Raw genomic sequence first — 12,122 nt, 5'->3', positions numbered from 1 at the left:
CCCAGCTGATACCAGGCCATTGTCTAACTTGAATACTGTTTCCCACCCCTACCTCCCCCAAGGTACTTCATGACTGGGTGATACTGATTGACTTCTGGGTTTAACCCATACCTACACACAACTGACCTGGTTACCACTATTAAATCTCTATATAATTCCACCACGCCAGAGCCAACAAGTGCAAAGAAAACGTTATTCCGTCCCTTGTTGTCAGAGGTCCAGTCCACCCCTAACTCATCTACTACTCTTGGAGTCATATCCTACTCTGGTATTCTTGTCAGTCCATCCTTTATGTCCGGTGACTTGTCCTAAGCAGTAGATTCCCCCACGATCATGATATTGATAAGGTCCTTATAGCGCAACACCCACCCATGTTAACTTTTGTGTCATGGAATGTGGCAAGTCTTAGGTCTAAGTTGGTTCTACCTGACTGGTTCATATTCATTGATGAACATGATATTTGCTTGTTTCAAGTGACATGGTCCGTTGACCGTATATTTAAACCGGGCTACGTCAATTTCTTTATCCCAGCTAAACCCAGCCCTTGTGGGAGAGCCTCAGGAAGCTTAACCACGTGCCACAAGCCTCACTCAACTGCAAACTTTGACTACTTCACCTTGATTTCCCGGATTTTCTGGCCATGGTGCTTACTAATGACAAACATCTCAGGGCAGCCATTTGTAATGGATACGCCAGAGGGGTTACAGGTGGGTTGGCCTCCTACACTTGCAAGCACTTAAGGAATTTATAGAAAGGCGGCTATCTCTAATATAATCTTAACCTCTCAGCTGATTACAATTCCACCTTTGAGCCCCTCCACAGGAACGACATCCAGTTAACTTGTGTAGAGGATGAATTATGCCCACCTGGATATTCCTCTCCTAAACCGATGGACACAGGCTGCTCTTCAGCTCAAGGTTCCCGCCATTGAATATGGGCTGAGGGCCACTAATGGTGAAACAAGATCGGATCCTAACGGGGCCCATACATTCAATTCACTAAGCCACATGAGCCACGTTGTCTATATTTTAGTTGATTTAAGTCTTTGGCCATTGGTCGTCGACATGGCTGACAGGCAAAGTCGGGGAGTGACCACAACTCATTGTCCCTTACCATGATGGCTCTCTGTGATAGTGACCCTCTCAACAATTGTCCTCCTTCCCTCACAAGGGGCATCAAGCTTACAACTGGCATTCAACATTAAAAATGGCAACAAGTGGAAGCCTGTTTGGATATTCTATCAACTATAAGCCAAGACCATCGAAATGTCCTATCCCAAATTGAGGGAGGTTTTCTGAATTATGCAAATTTGGTGACTTTTAGCGATTTGCACCAAACCGTCTTCAAATACATTTTGTCACACTTCACAATCTCTGGGACACACCATAAGAATCATGGCCCAAACCTAGTCCCTGGTTTAACAGGGACTGTCAGGATCTCAAATGCAAAATAAACACTAAAGAGGTCCAAGGGGAATTGTTTTAACGACCCTGACTGCTAAACCCCCAAACTATTCATAACACCAACACAAATTAGCAGTGAGTCAAATTAAACTATGTATCCAACAAAATAAGAAAATGTAACAGGCTAACAGTGTGAACGAGTTCTCATCAGTCCTCTTTTGAGACCGCCCTTCATCATCTGGGATCTCTCATTCCTTTCAAGGTAGAAAACCACATGAAGCTGGCAGATTTAATAACCAGGTCATGCGTGTCTCAAGGAAGGGTACCTCAGATGTGAGCTAGGTGTGCCTAGTGAGGAACTGAATAGCAGTGCTAGAAAGTGAAAGGTGATTAAGTGAATGTAGAAGATTCCACTCCTACGGGTCACAAACTGATCAAGCAGCATTTTTTTAATCTTCAGTTTGTCGAGGTTCGATATTGCACTGGGATTTCTAAAAAGATCATTCTCGTCTAAACCCTCTAGGCTGTCCTTAATGTACTTTAACCACGGAATCTGTAGACTTTTATCCCTATTTAGACAGTCTCTCATTATTTGTCTGCTTAGGACTGCCTCCGGATTTCCCCAGATTCTTAACCATGCCATGATTGGTTTAAGCTTAACCTGGTCCTCCAAGAATGGTCTGCCTAATTCCCTATGCTCAATTATAGCTGGGGTGCTCTGAGGGATTTTTAAGATCCTTCATAGATATTTATCTTCCTCCAGCTGTAACTGCTTGGCATCCACAAAGCCCCACACTTTAGCTCCATACATGGCTTTTGTGCTGCTTATGGAGCCATAAAGGTTCATGACTTGTTCTGGGGACCAGCGGCCCAACCTACGGGCAAAGTTTGTTATGGCACCATTTGAAGATATGAGTTTTGTGCACCGCTCTTCTACCAAAAGTTTAAATTTCAATGCCCCATCAAAAAGCAGCCCGCGATAAGAGAAGGACTGCACCTTCTCTAGAGTGTGGGTCCCTATTTTATATGAAGACTTCCTACAGGGATTCGTGCCTGCCAGCATCACGAAGGACTTGCTTAAATTCACCGACAGATCTAAAGTGTCCATGAAGTTAGCAAATCCATCAATTAGACACTGCAGAGCCCTCGGGGTGCGGGCAAGCAGGACCGCGTCATCCGCGTACAAAAGCACCGGTATGTGACGCGTACCTGCTTTAGGGCAATCTGTATTCAAGGCAATCAGGGTCCTCTCTAAATTATTGATGTAAAGCGAGAATAGAAAGGGGGCAAGAATACAGCCGTGTCTCACTCCGCTAGTTCACGGAAAGGGTTCTGTGTTCCCCCCTCCGTATTGTAGCGGACTTTGGCAGTGGTGTCCCAGTGTAACTCTCTGAGGGTGTCAATCAGACCTGGGTCACTACCCATGTTACTCATCATGGCCCATAACTTATTCCTGTTCACGTGATCATACGCGGCTGCTAGATCCATGAACCCCATGTATATAGCTTCATTGCTGGCTTTGGTGTATTTTGCCACCAGCATGTAAAGGTTCAAACATTGATCAATAGTGGACCTCCCCGATCTAAAACAGTACTGGGTATCTGCAAATAATGCGATGCTCACCCGTCCAATCCATAAGCCGTTCCAAGATTACCCAGCCCAGAATTTTGGCTGAGACATTGATCAATGAGATTGGTCTATAGCATTGGGGGTTGTCCCTATTGTCCTTCATGAAGATGGGGACAATTATTGCGGTAGACCATGAATGGGGCAATCCAGACTTAATGGCCGCATTAAATACCCTCGTCAGAATGGGGGCCCATAAGTCTATATTGCTCAGATATAGGTCCGGTGGGGTGCCATCGGGGCCTGGAGCTTTGTTACGAGTGAGGCCTTGGATCCCCTTGATAATTTCTTCTAGGGACAATTCTACGTCTGTGCTCCGCTTTCCATCCCATCCCCCCTCCCCATCTGTGTCCTGGTTGTAATTATAAAGACCCTCAAAATGAGTGACCCACTGTTCGGGTAAGATGTTTGTCCCTATCCCAGTTGTGGTACTATCCTGAAAGCATGGCCTGTTAATTATCAGAGGTAATCTGTATGTCAACTTTGTTGATTTAAAATCCGCCTTTGATTAGTCCCCTACCCAGGTGTATGGCAAGTACTCAAAACATGGGTATGCCCCTTGATATTCTGTCCCTTATTAGACATTTACATAAAAACAACTCTACTTGAATTCGATATTGGAGCTCAAGGCCAGTAGACTGAGAGAGTTGCGGTTTCCAAAGGTGTTCGCCAAGGCTGCATCCTGGTTCCAACATTGTTTTCGTTGTATATAAATGACATTGTGCACTATTTAACCCACATCGACACTGACGCCCCTTCACTTGCAAATAATAAAACCCCTACCCTGCTATTCACTGACGACACCTTATTGATCTCCAAGACCCTGAATGGACTATGCAAACTTTGACTCATTTTGACGAGTACTATCACGCTCGTGGCTTGGAGATCAACACAACAACAAACAGCGGGCGGGCCGCTGGCGCGCCGAAGGCGCGTCAAAGGCAAGCCCGTCTGCGCCCGTCTGCGCCCGTCTGTGCCCGTCTGCGACCCTACCACAACCAGCGCCAGGAACCCTGGATCTACTGCCCTCCATTGCTACCACCCCAATGCACTCCTCGCACTCAACCCCGGAAGACACGCACTCAACCCCGGAAGAAACACAGATTGCCAACAGGCCTCACAGCACACAACCCACGGCCAGTTCTCCTGCCTCCACTGCCACAGGACCTTCACCACCACCAACACCAGCATCGACGACACCCTTAGCTGCATCCTCCTCAACGTGCGCTCTGTAGACAAACAAGCCATGGAAATCTGGAACCTACTCGACTCTCTCTCGCCCGACACCGCCTTCTTCACGGAGACCTGGACCAACGCCGCCTCTGCCTCGACATCAAAACTGCCATCCCGGACAGCTACAAGATTCAGAGGAAGAACCACCCCAACCACCCAGGAGGAGGCCTCGCCATAGTCCACAAAAACACCCTCCGCTTCACCACCTCCAGCGAGGCCCTCCCCTTCGCCAAACACCTGCATTTCCAGATCAAGACCAGCCCTAAGACCACACTCTGTGGGACACTCATCTACAGACCCCCTGGCCCGCGGACTCCCTTCGCCACCGCCATTACCGACTTAATCGCACCCCACGCCATTTCATCAATGAAGTACATACTCATTGGAGACCTCAACTTCTACCTTGACAAACCCAGGGACCCCAACTCCACCATCCTTCATGACAACCTCGCCAACATCGGATTCAACCAACTCGTCAACACACCGACACACAGGGCAGGGCACACCCTCAACCCCATCTTCGCTGCAGGAAACTGCCACACAATGCAACCACCTTGGACTGACCACCACTGCATCCACTTCACCGTCGAGAAGCCCAAAGTACCTATACCAGCCCCACGCCCACCACGAAGGAACTAGAGCAATGTCAAGAATGAGCAACTGAACTCCACCCTCTTCCGTAGCAACCACACCTGGGCATCCGACGCAAACACCGCAGCCAGAGAACTCTTGACATGGAACTCCAACTACGCAGACGAGCTCGCCCCGCCATGCAACCCAGGCAAACAACGCCCCAGAAAAGCTGCCTGGTTCACCACCAACCTCCAAGAAGCCAGGCACACCTGCAGATGCCTGGAAAAGAACTGGAGGAATACCAAGACAACCAACAGCCACTCCACCTACAAGAATGCCATGACGGACTACCACAACCAAATCAAAACAACAAAAAGGAACTTCATCCACATCAAAATCCTCACCAACACCACCAACTCCAAGGAGCTCTTCAACATCATCCAGGAATTCACCAACCCATGCAAAGAAGCCGCAGATATCACCCCGTCCCAAGATCTCTGTGACAAGCTCGGAACCCACTTTCAGCTCAAGATCAGAACACTCTACGACAACTTCACAGACCACCCACAAGACACCTCAGCCAGCCTACCGCCTCCCCAAGACACCAGCCAGCCCACCATCTCCAACTGGACACCAATCATGACCATGAACACGGCCATGAAAGGCATCCACTCTGGGGCTCCCACCGACCCCTGCCCCCGCACATCTACCACAGAGCCGCAGACACCATTGCACCCCAACTGCAACCCACCATCAACACCACCTTCAAAACAGGCACCTTTCCAGGCGACTGGAAGCATGCCGAAGTCAGGCCCCTGCTCATGAAGCCCACGGCCATCCCCACCGACCTCAAAAACTACCAGCCCATCTCGCTTCTTCCCTTTGCAGCCAAAGTGGCAGCGAAAGCAGTCAACAGGGAACTGACAAGTTTCATCGAAGAGCACGCCGTCCTCCACCCGTCCCAATCCGGATTCCGAGCCAACCACAGCACTGAGACTGCCCTACTCGCCGCCACAGACAACATCCGGAGCATCCTGGACGAGGGCCACTCTGCAGCCTTTATCCTCCTCGACCTGTCTGCAGCTTTCAACACCGTCTCTCACCACACACTAGACTACACGACACCGGCATACAAGGAACTGCCCTAGACTGGATACACTCGTTCCTCACCGGAAGAAGCCAAAGGATCAGACTACCGCCCTACCTCTCTGCCCCCAAGGACATCACCTGAGGTGTCCCACAGGGGTCATCTCTGAGCCCGACCCTCTTCAACATCTAAATGCCCCCCCCTCGCAGACATCATCCGACAACATGGCCTCAACATGGTATCCTACGCCGACGACACCCAGCTCATCCTCTCCCTCACCGAATTCCCAACCACCGCAAAACTCAACTCCCAGAGAGGAATGCAAGAAGGGGCAGTCTGGATAACCAACAGCTGCCTAAAACTCTATGCAGAGAAGGCAGAAATCCTCATCCTTGGAACCACCCCTTCAGCATGAGACAACACCTGGTGGCCCACCGCCCTCAGAAGCCCAACTACCCCCTCAGACCACGCCAAGAACCTCGCCATCGTACTCGACTCAGCACTCACCAAGAACCGACAAGTCAACGCTGTCACCTCCAGCTGTTTCAACACCCTCAGCATCCTCCCGCAGCCTGCACAACAACGGACCCAAATACCTCAACGACAGAATAAACTCCCGCGTACCCAAAAGAATTCTGCGATTATCCAACCTTGCACTGGCTGAAACCCCACGCATCCGCAGAGCCAGATCGGGCGGAAGATCGTTCTCTCACATCGCAGCTAAGACCTGGAATGAGCTACCGGCAGACATCAGGCATGCCCCCTCCCTGAACACCTTCAGGAAGACCCTCAAGAACTGGCACTTTGGCTAAACGGAGTGGCGTTCCCCCCCTCAGCGCCTTGGGTCCCTCACACGTGAGTAGCGCTTTCAATTCTCTGAGTGATTGATTGATTGATTAATAATAATGTCTTTCCATCAACACAAATCTTTCAAAGGGAGTTTGGTACTGGGAGAAGCCCCAGTAGAGAAGGTAAATTCATTTGCTTACTTAGGAGTAACACTTTCTTCTGTCATGTCATGGTAGCTCCACATTAACAAGGCCGTCCAAAAGCATAGACAGATTGTGGGTGCAATCTTCAAAGAGCATTGTGCTTCTTTTACCATACCTATAGCACCTGCTCTCCAGATCTACAAAGCTAAAGCCCTGGGTGCAGCCCTTCACTGGGCGTAGCTTTGGGGCTTTCCCAACATCAATGATCTGGATACATCGGAGAACACATTTTTATGATTCATCACCCTTTTACCTCCTAGCACCCACTCGTACCCCCTATATCTGGGCTTGGATGGGAAAAGGTTAGAGGGCAAAGCTAGGATGCACCCTCTCCTGTACTGGAGGAAAACCTGGACCACTCCTGAGCTTGTCAATTTCACTGCAGCATTGCAGGATGTTATCAAGACCAATAGTCACTATTAGGTAATCCAAGATTACCGATTCTTAAATACCGAATCATGCCGATTCGGTATTTAAGAACTGGCAATCGGTATGTAGGTAATTTTACCGATTTAATTACTGAATCGGTATGATTCGGTAATTACCGAATCACTATTTACCGATTCGGTAATTACCATTCATTCCTATGGGCCTGGAGGCCCATAGGAATGAATGTCAATTACCGAATCGGTAAATACCGATTCGAAATTGGGGGAAACATTGAAGGGTGGCAGGTTGTCACTTTGACACCCTGTTGCACCCCTCAATTGTGCATGGGTGCACATGTTGCAGACATACATGCCCTTAGGGCATGTATGTCTGCAACATGCCACTGTGTAAAAAGTAAAAGAAATGCTTTTTAAAGGGTTTTCATTATTTACCACCAACTTCTAGTTAAATGTAAAATGTAAATTGATACTTGTATAGCGCACTACTCACCCGCAAGGGTCTCAAGGCGCTTGCACGAATACCGCTGTGGAACCCATCCTGGCTTTCCCCATGAGGTGTCCACTCCTGGGCACCCCCAAGGTGGAGGCCAAGCATCCTTAGCGTTGTGGGGGCCGTTGTGGAGATTAAGCAAGCTATTGCCCAGAGTTGCAGAGTGGGACTCCATGATTGGAATAGGCACCGAGGCGAGAATTATCAGGTCCGTGGAATTTTTGAGCCCAAGACCCGCCGAGGCGGGGAATTGAACCCTGGTCCCGGGCTAGACCTCTGCATCAGGGTCCGCCGCTCTAACCATTGAGCCACACTTCTTTACCACCAACTTCTAGTTGGTGGTAAATAACGAATTCTTAAACCCCTGTAGCACTGATTACAGTGCTACCTACATGTCAAAATACAGATTCGGTAATTTTACCGATTCGGTATTTTACCGATTCGGTAAAAGTACCGAATCTGTATTTTAACATGCCCCTACATCCCAAACTCCAAATACCGGTCGGTAATGGCCGAAATCGGCCGTTACTGACCGGTATTTGCCTTCCTACATCTGGCCCCAAATGCTTTAATAAAATTCCCGGTCTTTTTCACATTAAAAGGATGCTCGTTTCCCTTAGAAGGCCTGATTTATGGGAGACATCTGCTGATGGCCACTCTCTTTCTAAAGAGTCCCTGAAGCAACAGTTCTGACTTAGTGCAAAGGCCAATTTCCTTTAAAAAGTCACCAGTGCCACCTTTTCACTAGATTTTCTAAATTTCAAGTCCTCTTGTTGCCTTAAGCTGTTATGGGACTATTTCACTGTGCCAATGGACAGGAAGTTATACTTCCAATTCAGAGTGAGAGTACTACAGCTGAAACATTTTGCTTCTAAATGGTCGACTTTGGAATCTTCTGACTGCCCAGCGTGCAAATATTCCAAAGAAACCTTTCCTCATGTTTTCTTTGCATGCTCTGCCTATGCACGCCCTTGCCACTTCTGGTTAACAGCCATCTGTAAGCAGTTGAGAATACGCAGACACTGCAGCTCTGCGAATCTTCAGATCAGACTATCGGCCTCTATATGTCTGTGTGGTCTACAAGTATTTGGGTGCTATGCGGCTTTTAAAAAGGAAGGCTCTTTCCTTCCAATAGTGCTAGGGTGGTGACGTCTGGTCTTTCCCTGGCTCTGCTCTGTTTTGGTGTCACCTTTTATCTGCTAAAGGCCATTTGTGAAGTTATTGCACTTGGTTCCTGTTTTACACGTTCACGCTGTACTGTTTCTTCTGCTGCTATTGCCCGTGACTGTCTGGCACCTACCCTCTCAGTCATGATTTTTTAAATTTTATATTCATTTCTGGTATAAATCTCCTTTTTAGGTATGAATTTGATGTTGTAACTTGATTATGCTGGACTGTAGCTATTTATTATGTATTTTATGCGTTGTATGCATACTATTATGGCCATAATGGACGAAATAAAGTTAATTTGACAGAATTAGACATTCATAGCACAAGCCCAGCTAAGACTAAGTGGAGCATTGTAGATAGCTTAAGAAGTAGGAATTATACCTGACAGAACAAGGGTCTCATCACATGCCTACACATGACGTAAAGATTGTTAATAGCCAAAATGATGTGATTACAAACCATCATACCATCTAAGAGGAACCATTCATCTTGGAAAATCACAGATTGCTTACGGGCCTGCAAGCCATTATCACACCAAACTGTAAACTATTAGGAAGAGTAATAGTCTTTCAAGTGTTTATCAATGAAAAATTAACAATGTAACAAATATAGTTCAAACACAATTGACATACTGTGGCCTAGCTACCAACGGTGAGTCAAGGAATCCGAAAGGAAACCTGTTTACCTGGGTGGACTGCATTGTACACAAATGCCCCACAGGACTGCACCCCACATTATGAATTAAATGTCCATAGCACAAGCCCAGCTAAGACAAAGTGGAGTAATGTACATCTGAGAAGTAGGAATTATACCTGACAGAACAAGGGTCTCATCACATGCCTACACATGATGTAAAAGACTGTTATTGCATTTTGTGATAACAGACCATCACACCATCTGCACCACTAAGAGGAGTCAGTCCTCTGGGGAAAATCACAGATTGCTTATGGGCCTGCAATCCATTATCACATCAAACTGTAAACCATTAGGAAGAGTAATAGTCTTTCAGGTGTTTATCAATAAAAAATTAATAATGTAACAAAATAGTTCAAACACAATTGACATACATTAGAATGTAAAAACAGCATTTGTAGCACAGGACCAGTGAAACATTCTCATAAGCACATTACTCATTCAGAAGTATAGACTGCACAGTGTTGTGTGAAGGATTGACTGACACAATTTAGGGTTTGGTTACAGGCCGGCTGAAGTGGGAAATATCACTCCGGCAGATCACAAGTGCCCCGGTGCTCCTGAACTAAGGATTACTTGGGGGAGGAACATGGGGTGATTTTTGTGGGGTAAGAAACCCAAACTCATACAGTGAAAGGCAGGGGCTGTAGGCACAAGTGCTGCATGACTCCTAAGCGACCCCCTCCTATGCCATGGGGAAGCATGGAGCATTCTCCCCGGCCTCTCCTTAGGCTCCACTGACCCCGGATGCAGTCGCCTCTACAGCCCTATGACCCTCATGCCATTTAGCTCTTGCTTTAAACATTTATGTACTCAGATAGTGTCCAGACATGTTAATTCCTGCCACCAGCTATTCCTGCACCTAAATCCAGCTCACTTGTAATTGGGTCCTTAATCCTTACCATCTTGGAATTGACAGACTTGGTTTTTATTCACATAATTCTTAAAATATTGAAAATATTTCATCAATGTACACAGTTTCATATTTCTTACTCACGTATGCATATCATTTTCATTACCACCCACTTGATATAAAGCTACTGACAGCAGGCGGTCAATTTTCCTTGCCTGAATAAAGTCAGTTTTCACATATACTAAGAACATGGGTTCAAAGTTAGCTCACCATGGGTCTAGATGAATATATCCCTGGTCATACATAAAGCTGTGGGTTGAGTTGACTGATTTCTACTTTCCTCAAAACTGGAAGACTGACTATGGAGGATTTGGGGGGCAAAAGTTTAATTATATTTTATTTCCATTGCACAAAAAAACTGGCGGCGGTATAAAGAGATGGTCGCCGTTTTTTTTAAAGATTGTGGCATATGTTCAACAGTTTTATTTGAATACGGCTGTGAAAGTATTGTTGCCAGACAGTGATTTCCAGAGCTCACAATGCACTTAATTGCTATTTCATCAAACAGTTTCCTCAAGATAACCTGAAAATAAGTGAGAGTAGCAAAAACGAAAACATCTTCAGGACAGGCTATTTATCAATTCCTCTTAACCATTTAAAAAAAGATGCATATTATTACTTTCTTTTAGATGACCTGCATTTACCTTCACAGTTGAGCCTGTCTCTGCTTAACTCGTAGCCTTGATTGCACTGACACATAAATGAGCCAATCATGTTGAAGCACTGCTGGGCACAAGGATTGCTGCCGGAATCGCATTCATTTATGTCTGCAATAAAATGTTTAACATACAAGTTTACATCTGGAGCCATATAATACTGCCAGTGCTGTGATTTTAGATTGAGGATTAGTCTATTTTACCATGGGCTACATTTTCAGACACCTGGGGGCAGATGTAGGTAGGCATTTACCGGTCGGTAACGGCCGAATTCGGCCGTTACCGACCGGTAAATGCAATTTGAGATGTAGGGCCCTGTATTTTACAGAATCGGTAAATTTACCGATCGGTAAATTTACCGATTCTGTAGAATACCGAATCGGTATTTTTACCGATTCGGTAAAATGGATATGTAGGTGGGACTCTTCTGAGTCCCACAAGCATGACAAAATCGGTATTTTACCATCAAATTCTATTTGATGGTAAAATACCGATTCCGGTGTGCATGCACACCTGTGCCATATGACAGGCAGACCTGCCCTTAGGGCAGGTATGCCTGCCACATGGCACCGAACCTGTTTTGGGGGTGCTAGAGGGTGTCAAAGTGACACCCCCTGCACCCTTGTGAAAATCGGTATTTACCGATTCGGTAAATACCGATTCGGTAATGCCCATTCATTCCTATGGGCTTCAAAGCCCTTAGGAATGAATGGGCATTACCGGTCGGTATTTACCGAATCGGTAAATACCGAATTTTACCGATTCGGTAAATGCACATCTGTATTTACCTACATCTCGGTACTTCTATTTTACCACTTCTTAAATACCGAATCGGTATGATTTGGTATTTAAGAGGTGGTAAAATAAAATTACCTACATCTGGCCCCTGATTATTAA

At 46.5% G+C, this 12,122-nt stretch overlaps 1 protein-coding gene across 1 annotated transcript in view; it reads right to left on the bottom strand.

Moving 5' to 3' along the window:
* The window catches only part of EFEMP1 (EGF-like fibulin extracellular matrix protein 1), a 466,054-nt gene that overhangs the window by 101,369 nt on the left and 352,563 nt on the right, over window positions 1–12,122 (bottom strand). The window contains exon 7 of the mRNA XM_078649310.1: window positions 11,214–11,336. Within this exon, the coding sequence (XP_078505436.1) occupies window positions 11,214–11,336 (123 nt within the window). The remainder of the gene's footprint in view (window positions 1–11,213; window positions 11,337–12,122) is intronic.

The sequence above is a fragment of the Lissotriton helveticus genome, chromosome 6 (genome assembly GCF_964261635.1).
Source record: "Lissotriton helveticus chromosome 6, aLisHel1.1, whole genome shotgun sequence".
NCBI lineage: Eukaryota > Metazoa > Chordata > Amphibia > Caudata > Salamandridae > Lissotriton > Lissotriton helveticus.
The sequence above is the reverse complement of the archived record's forward strand: the minus strand, read 5'-3'. Positions and strand labels throughout refer to the sequence as shown.